Raw genomic sequence first — 26,525 nt, 5'->3', positions numbered from 1 at the left:
AGACCAGCTCGGGGGCGCCATGTTGCCGCCTGTGGGCTCCGGGGTCCAGTCTGGCACGTTCCTGGGGGGCTGCTCCTTGGGGTGCAGTCATGTCACAAGTTCCACTTGTGCAGAAACATTCAGTGTTCACTTTCAGCTTTTCTCCCAGGTCTCTGCTCTCATGCATCGGCTGCTGTTTTCTATTTTTAAAAAATTATTTGGTGGCAACTGGGGACTTAAAAGATGTGAGGGTAAGTGAAGACCCTGGCCCCAGACCTAACTGCGCCGTCCAGCCATCACTTCATCCCTTTGCTTTTGGGACCCTCCCCTCTCCCACCTCCCCTCGGCCCGCCCAGAAAGACTGAATGGGAATCGCTGGGCATATCAGACTGGTCTCCTGCTCAGGGTGTTTCAGGGTGTGTCCAGGTGGGGCCCGAGAGTGGCCTGTTTTGCCTCGTGGTTGGGCTTCAGAAATGATGGTCCGAGAGTGTCCTGTGATTCCAGTTTGACCCTGGAAAGTAGAAAGTGGTGTTCTAGCCGCCCTAGGATCTGGAGTCCTCGGGCTCTGGTGCTGCAGCTGGTCCCTTCACCATCGGGTGTGGTACTCAGTTCAGCTCAGCTTTTGTAGAAATACTTGTTTAGTTTTTGAGTATTTTACTCTGCTCCGCACTACAGGAGACGTTTGTCACGGTGATGATGAAACAGCTAGCGCTAAAACCTAAGCAGTGTGCCGTCTTTACTTGGCCCGCTTCCCGTCCTCCCCTCCGCCGGGACCTCTCGGGGACGACACATTCTACACCTCCCGAGACACATTCTTCACCTCCCGCCTCGTGAGTCCTCACGAGCCCTCCGCGCCCCACCCCCGGCCCCGTCCTTCTCTCTGTGGCCTCATCTGTGCCGTCGTGGGGTCGCCTCCTTAAAGCTGGCTCCCATCGCACGGTCCAGGCTGCTCCAAAGCCGCCGTCCATGTGACAGGAAGCCCTGGCCTCGGAGGGCGCCCAGGGCCGGGGGCTGGCGAGAGCTCCTCCCCTGGGGTCGTGGTCAGCCTGCCAGGCAGCTGTCCCCACATCCCTCGACGTCTGTGTTTGGGCCTGGGCCAGCTTCCGGTTCCCGCCTCTCGGGGTCCCGGGTCCACTGGGGTGCTGGGGAGGGAGGCCCTGCGGCACTGTGATGAGGGCAACTGGCCGTCCAGGCGTGCCTGGCCGAGGGGGGCTGCGGGAGGCCAGCCCTGGGCGCCATGGCCTCTGGCGGTCTGGGGGAGTGGCCGCCCGTCTTTGGGGTCATACCCGTACTCGGAGAAGGCCCTGGTGCTCCCTGGAGCTTAGCCCCCCAAGGCACAGCTTCTCCCCTTACCAGCCTCCACTGGAGTTCCTGGAAGCTGGCCGATGGGAGGATCTAACTTCCCACCGCTTCCCTGTGTGCCCAGGTGAGGTCTCTGGCCTACAGGTGGCCGGAGGGAGGGAGCGTTCCCGGGTCAGGAGGTGGGTGGGCTGTCCAGCTGCACCGTTCACGTCCCCCTCCCCTGTCTTTCTGGGGTTCAGGGAGTTCCCTCTCTCCCGCCACCCATCCTGCGGGGACACGTTCGGCCCCCAGGGAGGGCTGGCCTCTCCTCCCCTGGGTGAGGCTTCACCAGGTCAGCAAAGCAGCCTCTGGCTGTCGGTCTCTGCAGGACACCTGTGCAGGCCGGGACAACAGGCTTTAAGCTGAAGCCTGTGGCTTACCTGAAGCAGATTTCTACTTTTAGACTCCCTGTTGGGATGAAGTCAAAGTCTTCATTCTCACAGCTCAGAGGAACATTTTTCAAGTATCTGAATGTTGGTAATTTATTTTTCCAAAATGGTGGTGACCACTCTGCAGCGTCCCGAGCCCACAGCTTTGCCAACGCCCAGTGTGCTGTGTGCAGAGAGGAGACCTCGGTGACCCGAGGAAGCTTCCAGAGGCCACCTGGGATGCTGTGTGTGACGTCGGCCATCAGGGAGTGGTCCTGGGTCCGTGCTCAGTTTGGACACAACTTTACATTTGAAAATATGCCTTTGGAAGCTGCATCTGGAAAAACTTCCTTGGAAACTGCAGCAGGGCAGCTAGAAGGCTCCCCTTCCTCTGTGTTATTAGCGAGGCAAGGAAATCGTTGTAAAAAAGAAAGCTCATCGGGCCCTGTGACTCCGAATCCGGGGGTAGCTCCGGCTTCGTCCGGGGTGTGGACACTGCAGCCTGGACGCGGTCTCCTCCCCTCTGTGCATCCCCGGCCGCCTCCTCAGTCCTATGACTCAGCTTCCCTGCCTGGTGACGCCCGGCAGCTGTCGGCTTCCCTTCCGAGGGCCTAAGTGCAGGAGATGAGTCTCGGTCACAAGCACAAGTTCTGGGAATCGTGTGAACAGACCCGCTGTCTGTCCCCAGCACACCCTGGGTGGTGGGCGGTCATGCCCACCAGGCCTGGGCCTGGCGGCTCCTGGAGCTAAGGACAGGACCTGCCCTGCCCGAGGACGCTGGCCTGGAAGCGGGGGAGGGCTCCTTGCCTGGGGGAAGGCGGGCATTTTATTAGAAGAAGTGGCGGGGGACAGGCTAGAGAGAGCTGTCCACTGCACCCATGACAAGCGCCACGGTCAGGTGTCAACAGAACAGCGACAGAATCCCAGTCTCCGGAGCTGGGCCCGTCATCCGTTTGACGGATGGGTGAGCGCTGGAAGGTCCGTGCGCATGTGCTGGTTCCCGCTGGCTGAGTAGGAGGTTCTGTCTTGTTGGCTGGAGATGCCGGGCTCTTTCCTGGGCACTTGCCAACAGGAAGAAACTGGAGTAGGTGCCGTGGTGAGGGAATGGGGGCCTCGGGGTCCCAGCCGAGCTCTGAGGGCAGCGCCCAGGGCTGGAGTTGGGCCCGGCCTCCCGTCTCCCTCCACCGTGTGCACTGGCGGGGCGCTGCCGGCCTTCAGTGCCCTAGACGTCAGGTCTCTCAACTTAGCGTCCGGGTTTAACGAGCATTTGAATTGTGACAGTTTCATGTGCTTTTGGGGGTACACAAGAAAATGCGGTTTGTTTACAAATACAGTTTTGGGTGAATTCAATTTAAAAGCAGTTAAACATCACTGAATTTGATGCTTAAATAGTCAATTTGGACGTTTCGTGTGTTACTATATGTCTCTGCTGGCCGGTAGCTCCCTGGGGTCGGCCTTGGACTTGAACTGCTAACTACGTGTCTCATGTAGCACCTGCACAAAACTCAGCCCACGTGTGGCAGTGGGTGAGGGAATGCTTTTTGGTGTTTAAAATAATATCATCGATAACTTAGGATCTTGCTAAATGGGTCAGTCCAGTGGTTCATGTTTTCTTTATCTTGAAGTTAATTTTGAAAAATAGAAATCACACGTGCTCCTCTCCTGGTCCCTTGGTTTCTCTTCAGGTGGTACCAGCCCACAGAAAGCTTAGGCACATCCCGAGGTAGCTCAGTCCAACGATGACTCATGTGACTGAATCAAAACTGGCAAAAAATTTAAGTAAGAATGTGTTAGTTGTTTCAGGACTTAATTCTGGGCTCCCCTTTTCTTGGCTCGGATACAGGGTCAGTTATCCCTGCTAATTTGATCAGTTTCTTTTTTCTGGACACTGTTGCCTTTCTCTCCTGCTTCTCAGCCACCTCAGGGGTAGGGAAGAGGGGACGCAGACTGCAGAGAACTTCCCCTGCAGACCCTGGGTGGGCAGTGATCTGACGCTGTGTCCCCAGGGCTCTCCTTGACCATGTGTGGTTTCCTTCCGCCTCCTTTGAAGGGTGGTTTGTTCAGACCTGGGTGCCCACTGGATAACCGACTCATCGAGCGGAGGGATGGTGCCTGCCGGCATCTGGATGCCCAGCCCCAGGGGGCCTCGGGGCGGGTGGTTGGGGGGGGGCGCAGGCTGCTGTCACCCAGCCCACGGAGCTCAGAGGCCCACGAGCAGCCCCCAGGCTCGTCCCCTTCTGTTCTACGGTCAGGTCCGCGGTGGAAGCTTAAGCAGTGACGATTCCCTTTTCTGACCTCTGTCTGGATGAGTTTTCACTGAGGAAAACAAAAAGCCTCATGGGGATTGCGTTGACAGGACAGCAGGAGTTCGTGTTCGCGGCGCGCACGTGGGGGACTTTGCTGTGTCCGGTCTGTGCAGCCGTTGCCACAATCAGGATAATGAACTTCCTCACCCGCCGGGTCCGCGCCCCTGGCAGCCCTTCCTCCCGAGTTCTGCTTCACTGGGCATGACTGCATCTGTGTTCACCAGGGGTTCTGGGCTTTGTTCTCCTTTCCTGGAATGTCTTTGTCTAGTTTGCGTATCAGGGTAGACCTTGCCTCCCAGAGTGAGTGTGAGGCGCTGCCTGGTCTCCAGTGTTTGGGGAGAGCAGGGGGGACGGGGCTTAGCGCTGCTTGAAGGTCTGGTCCAGCTTCCCAGGGAAGCCCCCGGGCTGGGCTTGGCTTCCTAGGAGGGTTTTAAACTGTGATCTCAAACTCTTCAGTAAACACCGAGCTGTTCGGGACAGTTTCTTCCTGAGTGAGCCCTGGGAGCTGGGAGCTCGGACAGCCATCCATCGTGAAGTTCCTCATTATCCTCCTAACGTCTGAAGATCTGTAGGGATGTCAGTTCTCTTGTTCCTGATGTCAGAAATGCGTGTCTTCTCTCTCGTTTTTTCCTGATCAGTCTGCCTAGAGGGTTTTCCGTTGTATCGATCTTTGCAAAAACCCAGCTTTTGGATTCATTGATTTTCCTCTTTGGTTTTTCCTTTCTCTGCTTTGCTGAGCTCTGCTCTGATCTTTATCGCCCCCGCACGCACGGCTCCGCTGAGCGCTTGACGCTCCGGGGTCCCTGGCGTCCTCTCTCTGTCCCTGGAGCTCCAGCTGCCCTGTCTGCGTCATGTGGGTTCTCGCTGTCCCTTGGGCAGCAACGTGGGGCGGTTCTGTGCTCACCCCCTTCGTTTTCACTCCCTCGGGGATCCTGTCCGTTGCTGACCCATGCACAGTATCCTGAAAACAGTTGTTTCATGTATTTTGTCAGCTTTTTGGTTGTTTCAGACAAGAGAGGAAGTCTGGCCCCTGTTATCCCATCTTTTTTTGTAATTTTGTAAAACCTTCATTAAATTCTTCTGCGACTTTATAACAGGGTGGCTTATAAAGAAAGTAACAAATAGAATAATGCTTTCTTTCACATGCCCCAAGTCCTGATTTAAAAAAACTAAAAATTGTCCAGCCTGCTGTTCTCCATTTGCCTTTGGAAGGCTGTTGTATCGGGCAGGGGAGTTTAACTGCAGCTGCGTAATAAATGGTCGCAGGGTCCCGGTGGATTAAAACAGTGTGAGTTCCTCCTTCCCTCACACAGAATCCAGGGCAGATGTCCTTGCTGGGCAGCTGTCACTGGAGGCTCTGCTCTCAGCCCGGGGCCTGCAGACCCCGGCCAGCAGGGCAGTGGCCTGGGTGCTGGGCTGATCTGTGCGGAACGTGCCACGCCCTTCACCCACCTGTGGCTGCGGCTGCTTCTGAGGACAAAGGCAGAGCTGGGTAGTTGTGACATGACAGTACATTTCCTGTCTGGCCCTTTAAGGTAACGGCGCTCTACCAGTGACCTGGGGACCCAGGCTCTGTCCACCCTGTAGCTCTGCTGTCCTGGTCCCTGGCCCTCAGGTTGTCAGGGAAGCGGAGGGGGGAGTGAGCAAGAGGAGGGTCCAGGGCTTCGACTGCCCCGAGGGGACACGTCACTTGTGCTCACATTGCCTGGCGGTCGCCCGTCCCCTGTCCCCACCTGGTGCCTGGCGGGCTCTGGCACGTTGTTTAGGGCCTCACCAGGAAGGGAAACCGCATTGGGAGTGTCGGACGTGCTGGACGGGCCTTGCCTGGCTGCCGTGCTGCCTTCGCTGTGTCGTCTCCAGGCGCTGCCGTTGCATGTGGGCACCTCTGGCTCCTCAAGTGCAGAGCAGAGAGGGCTGCGAGGTGTTGGCCCTGCTTCCCGTGTCCTGTGCCGTGTGGTGGTTCCCTGCTCCAGGCCCCGTTAGTTTAGGTCCCACTGTGGGCTGTAACAGGGACCATCACGGGTAAACAGAGGTTAAAAACTAGAATCTCCTTCTTCTAACAAGGATTTTGTTCATTCCTCCTCAACAGAGAGCTGCCCCGTGTAATTATCGTGGCAGGTGTTGAACAGCCTGTGGTGGTGACCCGTAGATCACAGCCGGATTTCTTAGAAGCCAAGCGCTTGACTCAAGATTTTCTGCCAGGACGAGGCATATTTGGGTTTGCACTGGGTTTTTGGAGATTTGCAGCTGCCTTCTCTCAGGCCCTGCAGGGGTGGCTGCAAGCAGGAGTCTGTGGACCCTGCCCCTCACCCGCTCCAGTGCCCTGTCCTGTTTACTCTTCTTTTACAACATAGTTTTAAATATTTTTATGCAAGCTGTACATGTTCATGGTAGAAAAATGTGAAAATAGAAATAAAAACACCGTAATAAATGACTCACATTTCCATTATTAGAGGAAACTGTTAGCCTGCCGGGCTTTCCCTCAGATACACAAACGGTCATGTGAGTGCACATGGACACGGAATCACTGGGGTGTCTGCGTGTCTGTCCGTGTCCGCAGCTCTGTCTGTCCATCAGCCATCTACGTCTGCTGTGTTCCGTGGATCGTCTATCACCTGTGCATCTATGGGCCTATCTCTCTATCTCTGTGTCTATGTGTTATCTCTCTGTATCTACCCACCTCCCTACCTGCCCGTCTACCTGTTTCCAGACATTGGAAGGGGACGTGTCCTGTTCTCTGTGCCCTCTGCATGCTATTCAGCCTGCCCGCCCACGGTAGCCATGTGTCTGCAGTGATTAGAGGTCTGCACCATCGTTGTTGATGGCCACATAGTATTTATTTTTTGGGATTGCCAACTTTATTGAATCAGATTCTCATCATGGGTCATTTCTTTGTTTCCACTTTTCTGCTAGTGTAAACCATACCTCTGAATGCCTTTGTGTACATTTTTGGGATTATTCGCCTTGATTATGTGTCTGTAATCTGCAGGCTTGGTCTGCACCAGGGACGGGTCTGTGCGTTGAGGGCTTTTCCTGTTCCGTTTTCTTCCTGGACATTGTCCGTGTTTTCCCGAGGACAGGTGTCTCCCCTTCGCTCGGCATCGTTTGCCCACCTGCCGCAGAACTAACTCTCACCCACACCAGGCCGAGGTGCACGCCCGCAGAGGGAGGTGGCTTGCAGGACGCGGGGCGCACGGCCCCAAGGGCGCCGCTCACACCTGACCGTGGAGACATGGCATGCGCACCTGTGCGCCCTCACTCGGTAGCCGCACTTCGATGGTGGTCCCGGGTTTTCTCTCCGGAGGCTTTGATGTCAGCGCGTCCTGAGGACTGCGCCAGCTCCGGTGTGGGCCCCTCCCCAGGCTGCAGCGCAGCCTGCCTTATGTTGGGTCCCGGCCACCCCGTCTGCGGCCAGTTTCCTGTGTGGTCTCTGCCCTGTGGTTGGATGTCCCTGCTGGGCCCCGAGATCTGAGGTGGGAGAGGCTGGGAGAGCCCCAGCTCAGCACCGCCTCTGTCACCGGAGGTGAAGTTTAAGGTTGATTCGCGTTATTCGCGGGGTTGTGTTCTACATAGTCTCTGCGAATTCTGAGTTAGTGACCCGGAACCCTTGCTTCCGAGAGACACAGGGTCAGGGTCCAGCCCGGCGCAGGTCACAGCGTTGTTGTCATCCAAAGATTGATGCACAGCCCGGTTTTGTGAGCTTCTGTTTACAGAGGCCTTACTTAACGTCTGTTGTTGGTTCATCAACGTGGAGCTCAGGGCAGCACAGACGCGTGCCTGGAGGAAGCTGATCCCACACACACATGTTTTCCCCATGACCGGACAGCCCGTCGGCGCCACACTCGGGGGCGATTTTAAACAGCAGAGTCACCAACAAAAGGCACAAAAATGCGAACAACATGGCACCGAATAGACCCTGAAAAGGACACGAGTCCACGTCCTCATCATCTCCGCGCCTGTCCTCGATGGTGACAGAGACACCGCAAGGATCGACTTTGGATCACAGATAGACTTTAGCAAGCGGGAAAATTCTCAGATCTGGAATCCGTGAACGATGGGGCGGGACAGTGTCCTCCCGTGTTTCAGGTGGAGATGCTGTGACCTCAGGGTGCGGGGACTCGGGAGGGGCCTCGTCGCGCTGCCTGCCCCGCAAAGTCCCCCTCGCTCACCCCAAACCTTCCTCGGAGTGGGGTCTCAGGGTTTACGTGGTTGGTTAAGAGCAGGGCAGTTCCCTCTAGAAAGCAGGACGCTTCTAACCTTTAGCAGTCTCTACCCAATCTTCTCTGGGGAGAAAGTATCTTGCCTTTGAGGTTCTATCAAATTCAAAGCCGTTAATTATTATTTGCGACATGCCAGGAGGAACCTCCTGCGTGGAGACGTTGCAGGCCAGGTGGCGGGCGTGGAAATGGACAAGGCTGCCTTCGGTTTGGCCGAGCTGTGGTCTCCTGGGCAGGGAGACGGAGCCAGTAAGAGCCACGGTGTTAATGACGGAGGCTGACCTTTTGGGAGATGCCCGTCCCACTGAGGGGGAAGGATAGCTCGTCCAGCCAGGCTGAAGCTCAGAGTGTGGTCGGCCCCGGCCGGGGCGCTGCTTCCCAGCTTTCCCGATGTGCACCCCTGGGCAGGGTTCTCGCCCTTTGAAGCCTCGGTTTCCCACCTGCAGGGGCGTCCTGGGCATGAGGAAGGGGATGCATGTGTATCTCCTGACACTGCCTGATCGATGCTCTGCTGGGGAAGCTATTGTTATCATCACGTCTGGGTTTATTGACCCTGCGGACGTGAACCAGAGGAGTCCAGAGGAGGGAAGACAGGCAGCGAGAGAGAACTAGGACGCTGGGGCTCCTTTAATTGAAGCAGATACTTGCGATGCAAACAGGAAATACCACCAGGCTAGTTTTCAGTGCATATTAGATAGGCATTCTCTCTCCCAGGCCAAACCCAAGTGTTTAAGAAGCATCTAAACTCCCCTTGTGATGCAGCACCCAGAAGGTGCCTTTCATGGGACCCAGGAAACGCTCCGTAATTGTGAGCTCCTGCCCTCCCCAACTTTTCTAAAATGCCATTCCTGCCAGATCTAATGTTAATTATTTGCTAGGAATTGAGGACGTGAATGGAAATTCAGAATTACTCTAAATAAATGAAAGGCTGGGATTGGTAAAGATGGGAAGATTTTGCCTCTGCAGTGTTTGGATTGATATGTTCCCTTTCTGTGGGGAAAAGTGAGGCCAACACAGCCCTCAGGCGGGAGATTTCTTTACTCAGAAAGAAATGAGATTGCAGACAAATGCGAGAGAGGGAGCCGTTCACCCGCGGAATGCGGCCTGCACTCGTCTGCAGCGCTGGTTAAATTTATGCTTCTTTTCCTGGTCACAGCTTCCTTTAGGGGAAGAGCCTAGATTAGGCTTGTCACTTCCTGGAGTGAAACAGTATTTCTAAAAATCCATAACCAGCTAAGCAGCACTTTAACTTTTAAAAATAGCAGTTAAAGTGGATGCAGTTAGTCATCGTTGTTACTTATTCGGACATGTGGGATGTTTGTATTGGCATGGCAGTGGGTGGCCAAATATTAATCCTGAGCATCTGTTTTCTTGTGCATGTTATTTGGATGTGTAATTTTCTTAGGTCAATGCCTGTGTCACCCCTCCCATCCACTCACGCACGCATCTCTCCACCCATCCATCCATCCATCTGCCCATCCATCAATCCATCCATCCATCTGCCCTTCCATCTGTCCATCCATCCGTCCATCTGTCCGTCCATCCATCCATCCATCCATCTGCCTTTCCATCTGTCCATCCATTCATCCATTTATGCATCTATCCTTCCATAACCACCTACGCCTTCATCCATTCATCCATCCATCCATCTGCCTGTCTGTTTGTCCCTCCCTCCGCCCCCCGCCCCTATCCTGGTGTCCTTGGTAAGTGTCAGGCACTGGTGCTGAGATGCGTAGACCCCACTGCCATGAGGCAGAGTCTGTGGTGTAGGCTGTGCGCCTCTATCCTGACGCAGACCTGTCCCCAATCCGTCCCACCCCCATGGTTCAGGGGTGGGGTTGGAAGCCCAGCAAGGGGAGGGAGGTGGTTATAGAAAGGAGGTCGCCTGGGAAGAACTTACTTAGACCCAAGCCTCTTTCCTCTTAAACTCAGAACGCACTGGCTTTAAAATCCAACTTCCTCTTTATTTTCCCTAGTCTTAGAGAAGCCGCCTTCTCATTTTTCTGTGGTTTCTCAGAGTTCTGTGTCTAGCAGCCTTTCTCAGCTGGGTTGTGAGAGAAGGAAGCCCAACAGAAAATGATTGGAGTGATTATTTTCTCAGTTCTTTCAAGGACCCTGCTGGCCTAGTACCTGGGTGCTGGAGATAACCCAGTTCATTACATACGGTGGACGCTGCATTAAGGCTTCCGCGTCTCGATTTCTCACTGGAGAAGGACTCTGAGACCATAGGAAGTCTGGACATCAGGGCCAGGGAGAGGACTGCGCCAGCATCCCTGCCAAGGAGAGGCCGGTGAGGCGGGTCAGCTGGCAACGTGGGATCCCCTTAATGAAAGTGAAGAGGAAATTTCGGGAGGGACCGCCTTGGTTAAGGTCTACTTTATTCCCTTCACAAGGATCCATTTCGTGTCCCCTCCACCAGAACCTTTCCTGAGGGTTCACCTCTGACCCATCCATTTTAAGTTCCTTGGGGTTTATTATTTGCCCCACACTTCTTTTGTCCTGGTTGATGAAACGATATCACTTACACCCTAGAAATGTGTTCTCATTCAGTAATTAACTTGGCTTGCACGTCCTGTCTTCCTAAAAACTCAAGGTCTGTGTATGTAGGAAGCCTCCTAGGTGAGATGCTCCCGGAGCGTCTTGGTAGAGGGTAACTCTTTGGTATCAGTATTTGTTGATTCTGTTTTTGATCCATTTCCTCCGTGGTGGTAACTACAACGCAGTCTGATTTGAGGCTGTTAGAAAAGCAACAGGCAAAAATCAATCTGTTTGGTAGAACCTGAAATCTGCTTCCTGGGCTTGGTTTCTGCTGGATTCTGTGACTGTCCGCTTGCCAGTTGGCTAAGTCTTGGACGAGCGCCCAGTGGGATAACATGATTTATCCGTTTATTTTGCTGAACTCAAAGAGTAAGCTCTGTCTGTCTCTGTAAGAACAAACTCAGCCCGTTCAATTGTGTAAATTATAATATTTGTTGTAACAAGTACGGTACATCTCAGCACGCCTGGGTATCTGGGATGGTTAGTTTTATGTGTCCACTTGGCTGGGACACAGTGCCCAGATATTTGGTCAAACGTTATTCTAGAGGTTTCTGTGGAGGTGTTTTTAGAGGAGATGAACACTTAAGTCAGTAAGTAAGCAGATGACCCTCCACAGCGCAGGTGGGCCTCATCCCATCAGTGGAAGGACTCAGGAGAAGAAAAGCAGGACGGCCCTGGGATCAGACGGCGGCCCTTCCCTGGGGGTCCATCCTGCGGGGTCCATCCTGCAGTCTCACCTGCAAACTGTGGACCTGCCGGCCTCCACAATAAGTCTTTCCTTAACAGAAACCAATCTCAATCTCTCTCTGTACATGCGCACCCCCCCCACACACACGCGCACACACACACACACACACACACGCACACACACGTCCTGTTGGTTCTGTTTCTCCAGGGAACCCTGACTGATGCCGTTCCATGTCGAGTGTCGCGTGACCCTGGTTCTCTCAGCCATAGCTGGTTGGATCCAGGTGGACACCAGATCAAAGACAGTCTCCACGTGCTGGCCAGTTACTTGTGATCAGGCTTCGATCAGACAGATGTCTCTCTGGGGAACAGGAACTAGAAAATACTAAGGCAATAAACAGCCAGCAGTGGAGCTGAGGCTGGTAGGCTGTGCTCTGAGGGTCCAGGGCAGCCATAAAAGCCCATTAGAGGCTCAGAGCTCCCAGGAAGCAGAGAGGGCAGAGGTGGGGCAGGGGGGTGGCTGGAGCACGGACACCTGGACACCTGGACGCCTGAAGGCACCTCTGGCCCGGGAGAGAGACTCTCAGAGAAGAGCCAGTGGGTGTGGCGCCTCTGTTCCTGTTCGAGGCTGCAAGTTGTTGAATGAATTTTTATTGCTTGAGCCCAAAACTTGATTACTTTGTTTAAAATTACATTTAACAAGGAAAGGAAAAAAACGATCTTTTAGTTATGTGCTATTATATAAGCGTGATCATTCATTTAAAAATTTTTAACACAGTAAGGAAAAGAAAAATACTTTGTATCCTGCATCCCGTAACCCTTGGGGCATAGAAACTTTGTCTCTTCCCAGGGCGTCCGTGGACTTGCTTCTGTATTACTGATCTCCTGACCCTCCACGAGGAGAATACCTGTGTGCCTGTGTGCACCCTGCCCTCCCTCCACCTGTCCCGTCTGCTTCTCCGTCTGTGAGCTTTCCTCTGCGCCCAGATCATGTTGGTGACCCAGGGGTGGTGTCAGCGGGTCCCTGTGTGCCTCTCCCCGCTCACCCCGAGGTGGCCGTCTTCCAGGCACATGGTCTCCGTCCTGACTCACTGAGCATCTGGTTTCCAGGTGCGGCCACAGCATGGCTGTGGGCGGATGTCTGTGCCCGGCAGGTGGCAGGTCAGGGGCGGAGCCAGGACCGGGCGGTAGGTGGCAGCTGTGGACATGCTGGGCCGCCGGTGCCCGTCCTTTTAGTCCGACCAGCCCTGCAGGACGCGGGGTCAGGGTCAGCGCGTGTGGATGGTGCGTTGAGCGCGTGCGGAGCCAGGGAGAGCCCAGACCCTTCAGCAGGTGCTTTGGCGTCTCTTCTGGTGGTTCCCGATCTGCCCGTCCGGCCGGGCTGCTGTTCTAATTCTGTGATTGTTTCTGCATGAGACTCCGCTGTAAGTAGGACTTGCCCATGTCAGCAGTTTCACCGTCAGGTAAATGAGGCGCGTCTCCGGAGCTGGCCCATGGAGTCTTCCCCGTGGTGTACAGCATCCCTTGTTCTTGCTGGTGTGGTTACCAGTCAGGAAAGCCGCTGAGACTGGTTGGATCCACCTGCCGGGGCTGAAAGTGTTTGTGCTGATCCGGGGGCGTCGGACCTGGGAACGTGCTGTGGACTCCTCGCTGTGTAGAGACCTGCTGGGGGATGGGCGGCGGGAGGGAAGTCTCACACGGCCGGGTTTCTAGACGTGCACTTGGGATGGCGTTGGCACCCCAGAGAAATGCTATGCTGAAACCACACAAGTCTTTCCAGCTGCACCTGCATCTTCATCAGGTGGAAACTGGGGCTTGCTGGGTGCTGCTCTGGTGTCTTCAGGTCACACTGATGGGGGCTGGTGGGACTGTGCCTGGGGAAGGGGGGTCTTGGGGACACGCTTTTGGCGCGGAGGATGAGGCCCCAGGCACCCTGTAGGCTACCCAGGTGGGCTGTGTGGTTTCAGGCCAGTTAACTCCCTTCTCTGAACCTCTCCTCTGCGTGTGAGATGAAGGCTCACCGCGCACGCCAGCGGGAGGTGGCCTGTCTCTTTCTGGGGCTGCCGCGCACTCGGCCCACCTATGACCTGTGCCCCCGCCCGTTGCCGCCGCTCTGGTCCTGCCCGTTTCCTGCTTGGCTGGTTTCAGTTCATGTGGTCCTCACAGGAGAGGCAGGGACATCATCCCCTTACCCTGCAGATGAGCAAACCGAGGAAGGATCAGAGAAGTCAAGGCATTTGTCCAGGATTGCACAGCCAGGGAAGAGCAGAGCAGGGACTTGAATCTGGACCTGCCTGGTGCCAGACTCGGAAGCTGATCCACCTACGCAGAGCAGCCCTCGGGGCTCCCTGGCCTGGAGGGGGTGTGTCTGTGGACACACGTGGGCACACGTGCACAGATTGCTCCCGTGTCCCACGCGAGACCTGGACGGCAGGCTTTCGGGGCCCCTTGGATGGGCGCAAGGCTCGCGGTGGCTGCTCAGGGCGAGACCAGCGCCCAGGCCCGTGTCTGCACCCCTGCAGCCCCTCGGGCTTCCACAGGCTGGAGCGCGAAGCCGGGCTCGGCAGAGACCCCGAGACCCCTAGCGGGGGACGGGGAGCTGTGGTGTTGCAGAGACCCCGCCGCGCCGTGCCGTGTTCCTCCGGAGACGCGCTCACCTGCACCTGCTCCTGTTCTCCAGCAGAAGCAGGAGATCGTTTCCCACGCCTGGGCCGGTTCTGCTGGTGTGGGCACTGCTTCCTGGGCTGTTTCTAATTAGAAGGGCGTCAGGCCGCTGTGTTTTCACTGACACGCTGAGCTGGACAGAATGGATTTCACGCTCGTCCAGGCTGTTTTGGCTCCTCGTTTGCTTGAGAGACAGAGGGGGGCCTTTTCCCCTAATTACACTGCTGTATTGGGCTTCACCCCTGCACGGGGTCTTCCTGGGATGCAATGAAATGGCCTTGGGAGGGAGAAGTCTTTGGTACACAGTTATGGCCATTTTTTGGTCTGGAAAGCAAGAAAAACACTGATTTCATTTTTTAAACAGCCATGGGAGAAGTTTGGGCGTTTTTCCCAGAGCACACAGCCTGCGGTGCGTGAACCAGTAGATACATTTCGTTCGTTTGTGAGGCGCTGCGGGGCAGGGGGAAGGCTTTACATTTGCATGTGGCCCGGAGCGATGCTCCTGACACGGAAGCCCAGGAACAGTCAATGTCCTGGGACGGTGGGCAGACACCTGCCTCACCGCACCCTCGTCCAGACCCGGGGCCGAGGCCGGGAGCGGCCAGCGCCTGCTTTTGCTGTCCTGTGAACTCTGCGTTTTACATTTTTAAATAGTTGAAAACAGAAGAGTAGTGCTTCCTGATGCCATAGTTTTTTGAGTTTCAAACCTCAGTGTGTGATCACAGCTGTGCATGATCAGAGCAGGTCCCTTGCTTTGGCACTGCCCTCGGCTGCGTAGCTGTGACAACGGAGTGGAGGGGTTGCCATGGAGACTGCGTGGGCCCGAATCCCACCATCTTTCTGCCTGGCCTTTTAGGGGACAGGGGGCACTGCCTGGGCCCACATGGCCGGTCTTGGAGCACAGCCAGGTGCGCCTTCCTCTGGGACCTTCCCCGGTTCTGGGAGGGGAGGGACGGAATCTGGGCTGGAGTTGAGCCCTCGAGTGCTCCCTGGGGCCCCCGGCGATGGTGACACCAAGGAGATTCTTAACAATTGACCGAGCGGTCCGAGTGCAGTGGCAAGGCGATGAACCTGATGGTCCTCAAATGAGCAGCGTCCTCCTTGCTGACTCCTGGCGGGCTGGAGAGGTTGCAGGGGCAGTGCATCTCTCGAACGCTTTTTGCTGAGGGCTGTCCCCAGAGCCCCCCCAGCACTGAACTGCCCTCGGTGGTCAGGAGCAGTGACGCAGTAATGTTTTCAGGGTGACGGACACGTTGGCTGTCCCGTGGTCTGTGCAGGCCATCAGGTGGAAACCAGGGTCCTCTCCGAGGTCAGAGCTCACTTCTCACTCCCAGTTGCCCAAACACTCTAAGCTCTTCCTCCCTTCTCTTTTTAGCTGTACGAAACCTAAAACCAGAACCGGAGTAAACGCTTTTCCATGTGTGCTTCCTTTGAATGAATCAATACCTTGGTTTATTTCCCAAAGTCCGTTTTCTTTTGAAGTAGTTTTCTGTCCTGGGCTTTGAACCATTCAGTGTTTTAAAAATTCTCTATCAGGAGAAAACAATGGCTTTTTTTTGCCTTCCCGTTTTCTCTTTATTCGTACACATGACTCAGTGAACCAGACTTTACCGAGTTGGTCAGAAGGTTGTGGAAGAGTTGACCTAATTCAGGTCCCGCCTTCAGGACGCTGAGCTGGGGCGGCGGGCTGAGGGCCCAGCATAGTTTGGACGCTGCTGCCCCTTGGAGTGCGTCCCCCGCCCTCCCCGTGTGAAGGGCTGCCGACCCCCGAGCTGTGTTTTAGTCCCCCCTCCCCACGAGTGGGAGGCGGCCGCGCAGGAGGACCCGTTGGCCCGGAGACGGCGGCAGCTCAGGGCCCGTCCCGGCTCCGTCCGTCAGCAGCCCTGAGGGAGCCCCTCCGAGCAGGTTCCATGCTCTCGAGCCAAGAGGTGGGTCCCTGGTTCCACGTGCTTAAATCCTGGAAGGGGAGATGACAAAAAAATGAAACATTTAGCAAATTGTGTCCCAAGCACCCACGTCCCTCCTCTGTCCGTGTGGCCTTTTTCTGGGATCTGAGGTTCTGGATGAAGAGCGGACGCAGCAGGAAATTCAGAGCTGTTCCTGGAGAATAAAGGACTCGCCCCTTGGTCACCCCCGGCTCCGCCGTCACCCAGGGGCCTGCACGTTACCCGCCTCCTGGGAGGGCTCCAGAGGGAAATCCTCTAGGTGATGGTCAGCAGAGACCCCGACGCCTGCTCCCCTCGTCGGGAGCGCCAGCCCTCGGGGGAGGGGCATGATTCCGCCGGGGCCCCTCTCTCTGTGCCCTGAGGCTCCTGTGTGGGGAGGGCCCGCGTGTTCTCTGGTGCCCTGGACGTCATCCGAAGAAGCCAGGCTTGGAGTGCTGTCTGCACAACTGACCGCACAAGGGCCGCTCTGTCGCCGATAAATACAGGTGCTTTCCTGGCAACTGGGCTTTGTTGCCACATCGGACGACATGACGTTTTCCGTGTTTTACAGAAGTCCACAACACAGTGGGCGGAAAAAGCAGACCCCGCAACCTGGCCTTTTGCCATGGTGGCGGGTCAGGCGCTGACCTCTGTGACTCTTCTGAGCTCGTCCCTTCAGGTGGCCTGTGGGTCACCTCATGCCACGGCAAGAAGGACGAGGGGCAGAACCTGGGCAGCCAGGACTTTCTGGTCCCTGACGGCTCCACTCCTGAAAGTGAAGCGGTTTTTAATAGGTGTGGGGCTGAGGGTTGTGTCCTGGGGCCTCACAGGCAGCCAGGACGCGTGGTCACCCTGGGCCCTCGGGAGGGGTGGGCTGTCGCATTGTTGCAGTGGACGCTGGACCATCCGGTGTCCGAGAGCGCCCTGCACATGCAGAGACGGCGTGTCCAGGCCCTGGGCCCCGCTGGAGCAGGGCTGTCCCCTGTGATGGGTGCAAGTGCAGGTTCTGTCACTATCCTTCGTCCAGAATGCCTGGCCCCGTGTGGCCTCTCCCCAACCTCTGACCAGGACCCACGTGCTCTTCACCATCAGACGCTGCTTTTTCCTTTGCTGACCTGCATTTCTGTTTCTGGTGTTTTGTTTTTGTTTTGTTTTTTAATTAATTAATTTTTTTATTTGGCTGCATCGGGTCGTAGTTGCGGCGTGCAGGCTTCTCTCTAGCTGTGGCACGCGGGCTCAGCAGTTGCGGCGCACGGGCTTAGTTGCCCCGCGGCATATGGGATCTTAGTTCCCTGATCATGGATCGAACCCGCCTCCCCTGCATTGGAAGGCGGATTCTTAACCGCTGGACCACCAGGGAAGCCCCTGTTTTGTTTTTTTTTAAATTTCAGTAATTTGAGTGAAGAAGGAGAGTGGGTGCCTATGACACCTGTAGGTGACACACTCCTGGGAGGATTAGTGAGTCCTTGATACAAATCAGGGTCCAGGGAGGCCTCGGAGGCCGGAAGGATGCACTTGGATGGACAGGATGAAGTTCTATAACTGTTTGCCCGAATCACACGCTGAAGTCCTGCCATTGCATACGGGGAGAGGGGAGCCCCCCCGCAGAGCCAGTCATGAGACCTGTGCTCGGGAGGTACACCTACGTGCCCAGTGTTTGTGAGGACCCTTGTGAGAAGTTTTGCCTGTGTCTTAGCATCGGTAAAGCGTCACTTCTCCCGGGCAGTGTGCCGAGGGCTCTTTGGAGCTGATGATCTTGTGCTTGATCAGGCTGTCTCTGCACTGGCGGCTGGGATACTCTGAGCCAGACCTGCATCCCGCCGCCAGCATCTGCTTCTCCATTTGTCCTGTTTCCTTTCCCCCTCATTCCTTTAGCTATTTCTTCTATTGTTTTATGGGTACTTTTTCATGCTGCTCAAATTTTTTGTGAAAGGAGGAAGAAAGAGATGAAAACCAATAAAAATACATGTATCATAGTGTATCAACATTCTGTGATTTCTAGCCGTGACCCCTGTTTTTTCAAAGCTATCAGTAAATACTGAATTGAGTTAAATTATATATATACACACACATATATATTTTTAAATTTATTTTATTTATTTATTTTGGCTGCGTTGGGTCTTCGTTGTTGCGCGCAGGCTTTCTCTAGTTGTGGCGAGCGGGGGCTACTCTTCGTGGCAGTGCGTGGGCTTAGCACTGTGGTGGCTTCTCTTGTTGCAGAGCACGGGCTTCAATAGTTGCGGTACACGGGCTCAGTAGTTGTGGCTTACGGGCTCTAGAGCGCAGGCTCAGTAGTTGTGGCGCACAGGCTTAGCTGCTCCGCGGCATGTGGGATCTTGCCGGACCAGGGCTTGAACCTGTGTCTCCTGCATTGGCAGGCGGATTCTTAACCACTGAGCCACCAGGGAAGCCCTGAGTTGAATTACATTTTAAAAATCAGCAGCATCAGTACTAGATTTTGGGGGGAGACTAAAAGTGAGTCCTGTGGTTAAGTGTCATGAGCGTCGTTGAACCCAACTCTGCAGTGAAGCGGGTGATGCCGGAAACGCCTGACCCATCACTTTCCTACCTGGAGACACAGGTCCCATCGAGGGGGTGACGTTCAGGTCTCTCTCTCCTTCCCAGGGCCTGGGGGTCAAGACAAGGGCATTGGTCTCTGAGCCCCCACGTCCCTTGGAGGAGAGGAGCACTGACCTTGGGGAGGTCACCCTTTTAGGGGGAGCGGTGGGCAAGTATTAGGGTGACCGGAGGTGGCATTACCCATCCTTCAAGGCTGCTCCCTGCAGACACTGCTCTGGGGGCTGCCCGGAGAGAGGGGCGTCGGGCCTTGCATCCCTAGCACAGCTGGCAGGAATAGGCGGGGTGAGGTCCCGTCCCACTGACATCTGCACTGCTCAGACCCGGCCTGGGGGACCCCGTGCTCGGGCACCGTGTTGATGACGGATGCACCCGAGTCAGCCCTTAGGGATGTGGCTGGCAAGGGCTCTGGGCGCTTAGGCAGGTGGAGGTGAGCGTGGGAAGTATGACGTGTGTGCCCGCCGCTGGGCCCTCAGGACTGTCACTGGACCGCCTGCTGTCACTGCTCCTCCAGGCCCCTCCTGTCAGCAGTGGCTACACCTCTCAGCCTGGGGCCACCCCCGCCGACTCTGTCCCTCCCTGCCACTGTGCACAGCCTGCCCTTAACCTTCTCCTGCTCGCAGGCTGCCCCACCCCCTGGGCTCTGGGGGGTCCTGCCTGCCTTGTCTGGACGGTGCAGTCGCCCTTGGGCTGCTTTGTCCCCTGTCTCCAGCCTCCTGGAGCCCTCGCTGCTCAGCGTCATGCTGGGATCAGAGGATGAAAGGCAGTGCCCGGGTCTGGTTCCCGCAGGTCACCCGCTCCCGTGCAACGTTGGGCAGATTCTGAGGCTGGGCTCCCACAGCGCGTGGCGTGTTTATGGAAGTGATGGGCACTTAGCAAGCTCAGAGACGTCAGCTGTCATGACGCCTGTTTATCCTTCGGCCCAGCCATGCCTTTCTAGGACTCGATTCCGTGAATACCTCAGCGACAGTGTGAATTGATGGGTCCAGAGAGCCAGTCCCGGGTACTGTCCACGACGGCTCGGAGCGGTCCTCCGTCCGAGGTGGCCCGAGCACAGGCCGCGGTCACTGCCCGGAAGGAGGTGCGGGCGTGTCCACACACGGCTGCGGGAAGCTCCGCAGTTTATCCCGGGAAGAAAAGCGTGTTCACAGCAAGCTGCCTTTTGTGCAGGAAAGGGAGGGAAATAGACACACGTTCTATGTGCTTAGATTTTCAAAAGGACACAGTGGAGGGGTGAGGTAGAGTAACCCCGAAGAGCGACCGGGGAGGAGGGGAAGCTGTGCGGGGGACAGGGGCGTGGCCTCCAGACGCACCTTGTTTAATAGTCAATTACTTACTAGTGATGACGCTCTGGAACCGTTTACGTGTTGCAGAAAATGGAAACGAAAGTTCAAGCTGGCTACGATGCACCGTGTGGGCCACGTGGAGGTGCACGTGGCTGCCCTGAAAGGCCCCTCACCCCATGCTGGCAGTGGGTTGGGCACAGGTGCCCCTCTGCACGGTCCACTTAGAGGTCTGCAGGCTGCATCCCTGGTCGGGGGACCTGCGTCCTCCATGCAGGTTGCCCGTGGGCCTGAAGCATTAGGAGGGGTGGACGGGGCCCACCGGAAAGGCCGCCGCGATCCCGGTCGGGAGTTGTGTTACGGCGATGGGAGCAGTGGGCAGGGCACTCATGGATGGTGTCCAGTCCAGGAGTGAGGTCAGGTTTGCAGACACGGCCGGGCCTGGCTGAGCATTGGTGGCAGAGGAAGAGAAGGAGGTGGAGTTGGTGCTGCGCCTTGTCTGGGGAAAGTGGACGGGCCTGGCGGTGCGTTAGGATCAGGGGATGCGGGGGGCTTGAAGGACCAGGGTTAAGCTTTTGGGGGACAGAACCAGACGCTGAGGGGGCCACCTTAGCCCTCTGAAGTCGAGAAGAAAGGGGAGCGTTAGGGTCCCCAGGGGAGCTGCCCCCATCTGCCCTCTGCTCCCTCCCCTTCCCAGCTCCCCCCCAAGGGGGCTGTTCTGAATCTGAACGTAAATTACTCTTTATTAGGAAACAAGCCTGTCTGTGCAGGGGAGGAGGGGTCCTAGGGGGAGCATGCTGGTGGGCAACAGGGTCTCCAAAGAGAGTGAACCCGGGTGAGGGTCAGGTGCTGACCGTTTGCCCGGGTCCCGAGGACTTGACCCAGAGCGAGGAAGCAAATGCCCGAAGGCAGTGCATCGCACTCGCTGCCCGACGCAGACACGGATGGTTTCAGCCACTCAAACAAACGCTTTCCGAGAAGCCTCCACCGCAAACTCAAACCAGTTCTGTCATCAGTTACAGCTATTGAATCGGGTCAACATAATCAGATTCCTGAAAAGATTATGAACACTGAAAGGGCTCAGTAAATAGCATAAGAGGGCTGTCCATTCATGACCTGGACCAGTGCTGCCCCAGGATGCCCGTGGGAGTTTCCTGTGGCCGTCCTATCGAAGCACCACCGACAGGACAGGGGTCTGTTCTCCCAGAGTCCCAGAGGCCGGACATCCCAGGTCACCTGGCAGGGCTGGTTCCTTCAGTGGCCGCGAGGGGGATTCTGAGCCAGGTCTTTCCTCCATGCCCACCCGCCACCCGGCTCTGGAGGTTTGCCGCGGTCCTTGGCCTTCCCCCGTGTGCCCGTCTCCAAATCTCCCCTTTTTACAAGGACACCAGCTGTCTTGGACCAGGACCACCCCAGTGACCTCACTGGAACTTGGTCACGTCTATAAGAACTCTATCCCCAAATAAGATCACATTCTGAGGCCCTGGGAGCCCGGCTTCAACGCGTGAACTTGTGGGGACACAGTTCAGCCGACATGATCCCTGTTGGGCTGTGACGGAAGGGGTTCAGCCTGTGAGTAAGGAATTTTAATGTTTCTAAGACTCCTTGGTCAGGAAAGGGGTCTTTGTGTTTAGTTGTCAGTGACCTTCACACTTGTTCAACTGATAGATTTTGATTCCAGCTGGGGGAGGGTGGGAGCGGGCATCTCAGCAGACCTTCGGTCCCTGCACTCCGGGCCCCGGCCTGAGCCCCGCAGGCCTGCTCCGTGTCTGCGCGTCTCCCGCCGCTGGGCCGGCTTCTGCCTCATGCTCAGCTCCTCCCTCCATCCACTCTTCTACTTGTGCATTTAATTTTATTTACCGTGTTAAGATGCACACGTGAAATAGCCTTGTTTTTCCAGCTCACACGCTGAGTGACCTTTGTGGCTCTGAGCGTTCGGGCTAAACGTCCTCACTGGGGGAGTGAGTTCCAGCTCAGAGGTTACAGGAGGGAACCCCAGTGTTTCCACGCCTGCTCCAGGGGTGACTCCCTTCATGAGGCCCTGCAAATCCGTCCTGTGTTTGTTGTCTTAACGCTGAGACTTGAGCGTTCCCGTGGGCTGGCGGAGATGGATGGATGGGTGAAAAGGAACCACTTATCTCCCCATAATTACTGTTTAAACAAACTCTGTAAGGCGAGAGTGCCCACCTGTCAGTCAGACAAATATTTATGTATTTGTTAGCCTTGGCCCAGGGTTGGTTCATCCAAGGAATGAACAGGGGGGTTTAATTTCTTAAATGCCTTATTGCTGCTTGGAAAGTGAATATTTAAAGATGACACACAACTAGTGACAGCCGCAGATTTCTCTCTGTAAATGCGTTTCTTGTTCTTCACAGGGATCTTCGCTTTAACAGAATCAGAGAGATCCAGCCGGGGGCCTTCAGGGGGCTGAGAAACTTGAACACATTGTAAGTGCAAACGTTGTACTGGGAGCCAGTAGAAGAGAGATACCAAAATTATCACACCTTTCCCTGTGGGTACATCCCGAAGCTGGGGTCTGAGACATCATCACACCTTTCCCCTGGGGGTAGATCCCGAATGCTGAGGGACGTCTACCCCATTGCCCACCATGGGTGGGCATGGCTGAGAGGTTGCCGTGGAGCCTGACAGAGGGATTTGCACGTTAAGATGCCAGGACTGGGTCCCAGGCTTGGCGGCCGTCGTGGCCTTTGTCCCCGTGTGTCTCACCTGACCTCTGTGAACCTGTCCATCCTCTGGGTGTGATCCAGGCCTGTGCTGGTCACGTCTCCCACTGCAGGGTCGAGGGGACGGCCCTCCTCCTGAGCTAGTACGGGCCCTGGTGGGGTTGGGGTGCTGTCCAGCTGTGTCCCAGGGTTTAGACCCCAACTCCAGGCTGCCATGGGCTGTGCTGAATGCCGTGGGCGGAGACGGGCTCTGGCCCTTCTGCCCCAGGAGGTGACTCTTCGGTGCAGGGCCTGGGGGTCAGGAACGGTCACCACTGCCCTGTAAGCCTGGTGGGGGGACATGGGTGGCTCGGCCCCCAGCTCCCTCCCTGTGAAAAGGAAAGCTCCGTGGGTAGACACCCACCTCTGGGACACCCTGCCCCTCCGCGAGGGCCTCCCAGCTGGCTGCAGGCGAAATGGAAGAGACGGCAGGACAAAGAGAGCCATCTTGTGCAGGAGAGAGGGGATTGCTTCTCCGCTGTGTGCAGAGCTGCAGCAGTGTATGCTGATACGGACCAGCCCCCTGAGGAAACTTGCAGCCGGGAGCGTCCGGCACCCACAGGGCTCTTGCTTGTGTTAATTTGCATTTAGCGAATGTCGGTGTTAGGTCTGTGGCTTAATCATAACACAGTTCAGAAGCGTGTTGTTTTTTAAATTCTTACTGAGACTTTCTTTCACAGGCTTCTCAACAATAATCAGATCAAGAGTATACCTGGTGGGTCATTTGAAGACTTGGAGAATCTAAAATACCTGTAAGTCATGACCAGTTCTTTACACCAGAGTCTGTTATCTGTATTCGGACTGTTTACTCACTGAGCTAAATTTTGTACTGTTCATGAATTATTGTAAATACAGTCACGTGAAAAAGAGGTTTTATTTTCGAAAGGTGAGTGAAATTTTGGTTAGGACATTTAAAATGAGTTGTTATCAGTATAAAGTGCTACCTTATGTGATTTCTAGTGTTTATCTGCTAAGCCTTAAGTAAAATAGGTTGAATAAAATGAAAAACTATAGCCTCTGAAAATCATTCTCGGGTAATAATGACGCTTCTTGAGATGGAAGGTGATAACTTTTGTTCAGCCGCCAGTGTGAACAGCTGACATATTTTGTGGGATCTGAGCTTTCAGGGGTGGGCGAGATGTGAGATGGGAATGACAGATCCCTCTGGAATGCCACTAATTCCTGCTGATTTTCCCCATCTTCCGCCAAGTGATTTCACCTCTTATTTTTATGTAGTTAAATTTTATTCTACCTTTAAAAATTGATTTGAATTAATGAGTTTATTAGCATTTAAAACATCTGCTTGTTGAAGTCACTTTTGCAGTTAGAAAATGACCTCGCCTGGTTCAGTACCTTCACAGGCACTTATTTTGAAGTTGGAAACTTTAACAAAACACTGAATACATTGCTGGTTCTAACAGATTAGAAGTAAGTATCATGTGCTTTGAGGAAATTACTCTTAACTTTAGGACTGTTCAGCTAGAGCCATTGTAATGAGAGATTGGTATCAGTGATTTTGGGGGAAACGTGTGGCTTAAGTGAACCTGGATGTCTCCAAGTCCTGTTGAGTTTAGGTGAGACAGTGGTTATGAGCAAGAGGTAACATTAACTCTTTATTAAATACATCTTCCTCCACAAAGAATCTGAAAGTGTCGTGTCTACACACTTTTCTCCATCACTTTTGACGCAGTATATTAATTTTTCATTAGCAACGTTCACACTAAGCCTTGTTGCTCATTTTTAAAATGAGGGAAAGGTCTTCTATTTATTCTTGAGTTTTCATTTATTTACTTACGTTTTGTTTTGGTTTTTGATTTTAAGTGCTGTGTAAGCTCCAGAAGAAAGCCTAGATTTCTTAGAAGCGGAGTCCTTTAACTGATAGCCAGTATTTGCAGTGTGTGTGTGCACGTTTAGTCTGTTTTTATAAAAAAAATTTTTTTACTTTATTGTTTATTTTTTTGGTTTGAATTACTTAAGAGCAACTTATCATTTACCCTAGTAGTTAGGGATACTTCATTTTTCACTTAGGACAGTTTTTAAAAATAATACTTTTAAACCTCGTCTGTTGACGGGCTTCCTTTCAAGGCATCCACACACCAACCTTTCCCCCTCCCACCTGAACTCATCCGAGACGCCCACGCGGTAGGTTCCGGGGTCACCGGGATGGGCTGAGCAGTGGTCGGCAGTAACGGCGGGGAGATGGACCACGGTGAGAACAGACACCAGGACAGGGTTGCAGCTGTGGCGGGAAGGGGTCCCGTGACCCTGCCATGCTGCTACTGCAGCTCCCAGCCTCCTCCTCCGACTTCCCAGACCACATCGGGAGGGTCCATCCTGACAGGCACTGACTTAGGAGACTGTGTGGTACGCATCTTAAATGTTTAAGAAGGCTTCCACAATTTATTGATTATTGCAGCCTTGGTATTTATCTAATCGGTGCCAAAGTGTATTTTTGGAGGTTGAGTGTTCCTTACGTGCTGGAGCTCCAGTGACTTCTGGTAAGGAATACACCTTTGCCTTCATTTAGCTTTCCAAATGATAAAATTAACCCTTGAGGTAGTTAGAACTCATATTCAAAGGGTCAACTCTATGATGAAGTAGAAAATTATTTATGATTTATTGTTAGATCATGATCAATACCGAGTTATTCTTAGGAAAACAGATTACACTCCAGTGTCTTTAACAGCATGCATTCATCCATACTGATTTGGTTCAATTGTATGTATTCTTTGACAGGATTCCTTTACTCTCATCTTCTTGAAGTGCATGCAAGGTGATGTCCATGTTGATATTTTGTTTTGCTTGTTTGTGTTTAAGAAACAGGCACAGAAACCTTTGTTCAGACTTACCTCCTATAGGGTTAGCAGCAGGAGAAATAACTCACACCTGGACAGGAGTTGCACGGGTGAGGCCCTATTCCAAAGCTCTCTATATGTTTGTTGAATTTCAGTGACCCTGTGAGGTACTGCTATTCACTCCATCTTACATACGAGAAACGGAGGCAGAGAACATTAATTCTTACTCAAGACGCACAGCCAGTAGGTGACAGTTCAAGGATTCAGACCCCACAGCCTGGAGAAGTAATGTCTGTGCCAGGCCTCTTGCAGGCACTGGGCCTCAGTTTCAGGGGAATTCTGGCTGGTTTGTGTTAAGGCTTGTAGTTCTTGGTGAAGTCGCCTCAGGAGATTTGCACAGAGAGAGAAGGGAAATCGCTTGGAAGGATTGCAGCGATTAAAGGCAGCACAGCAGGTCCTGTTAGACTGGGCCCTGCACCAAATATTATTAAGTAAAATGCAGTAAAACGCATGTCCTGGAAATGAAGTAGGCGACGTTACAAGCATTGAGACAAAGCGGTGTCGTTTATTAAGTGGGTAGGTAGGTGAGAGCCCAACTCCAGTGTGCAGCATCCAGTGTGCAGAGAAGGGTCTGCCTGAGTTACACTATAGGAAAGGTGTGGATTTTGATCCATCCCTCTGCCCACATCAGCGATGGAGAAATGCCCGGGGCAGGTATCTCCACGTCTGAGTACAGACGGCCGCGGTAGAGATGTGTTCTGAGGTCCAGGACAGATGGGTGGACCCAACACACATGGTTTTGTGTTTCTGGTGGAATTGGATACTTTGGTGTGAAAGTCTTCACCCTTGATGGGTTCCTTCAGGAGTTGGCCAGCTTCTTCTGGAAAGGACGGGGCAGTACACACTTGAGGCTTTGAGGACCATACGTCTCTGTTTCCACGGGGCACAAAATCAGCCGTAGACCACAGTAAATGAGTCGGCATGGCCGTGAGCCAACAAAACTGTATTTTCGGACACTGAAATGTGAATTTCACGTGATTTTCATGTGTTTCGAAATATTCTTCTTTTGAAATTTTTAACCATTTAGAAACGTAAGAACCTTTCTTAGCGTGCAGGCCATAC

The 26,525-nt window shown here is 54.3% G+C and overlaps 1 protein-coding gene across 4 annotated transcripts in view; it reads left to right on the top strand.

The window, feature by feature from the left end:
* PXDN (peroxidasin) overlaps positions 1–26,525 on the top strand; it is a 66,371-nt gene that overhangs the window by 2,350 nt on the left and 37,496 nt on the right. For all 4 annotated transcript variants that reach the window (XR_009703835.1, XM_061211329.1, XM_061211330.1 and 1 more), the window contains exons 2-3: positions 22,261–22,332; positions 23,289–23,360. Coding sequence is in view for 3 of the 4 variants with exons in the window: in XM_061211329.1 (XP_061067312.1) it covers positions 22,261–22,332; positions 23,289–23,360 (144 nt within the window). In the remaining variant the exon portion in view is untranslated. The remainder of the gene's footprint in view (positions 1–22,260; positions 22,333–23,288; positions 23,361–26,525) is intronic.

This window comes from Eubalaena glacialis, chromosome 14 (assembly GCF_028564815.1).
Source record: "Eubalaena glacialis isolate mEubGla1 chromosome 14, mEubGla1.1.hap2.+ XY, whole genome shotgun sequence".
In the NCBI taxonomy this organism is placed as follows: Eukaryota; Metazoa; Chordata; class Mammalia; order Artiodactyla; family Balaenidae; genus Eubalaena; species Eubalaena glacialis.
Note: the sequence above shows the minus strand (reverse complement) of the source record. Positions and strands in the feature narration are given on the sequence as shown.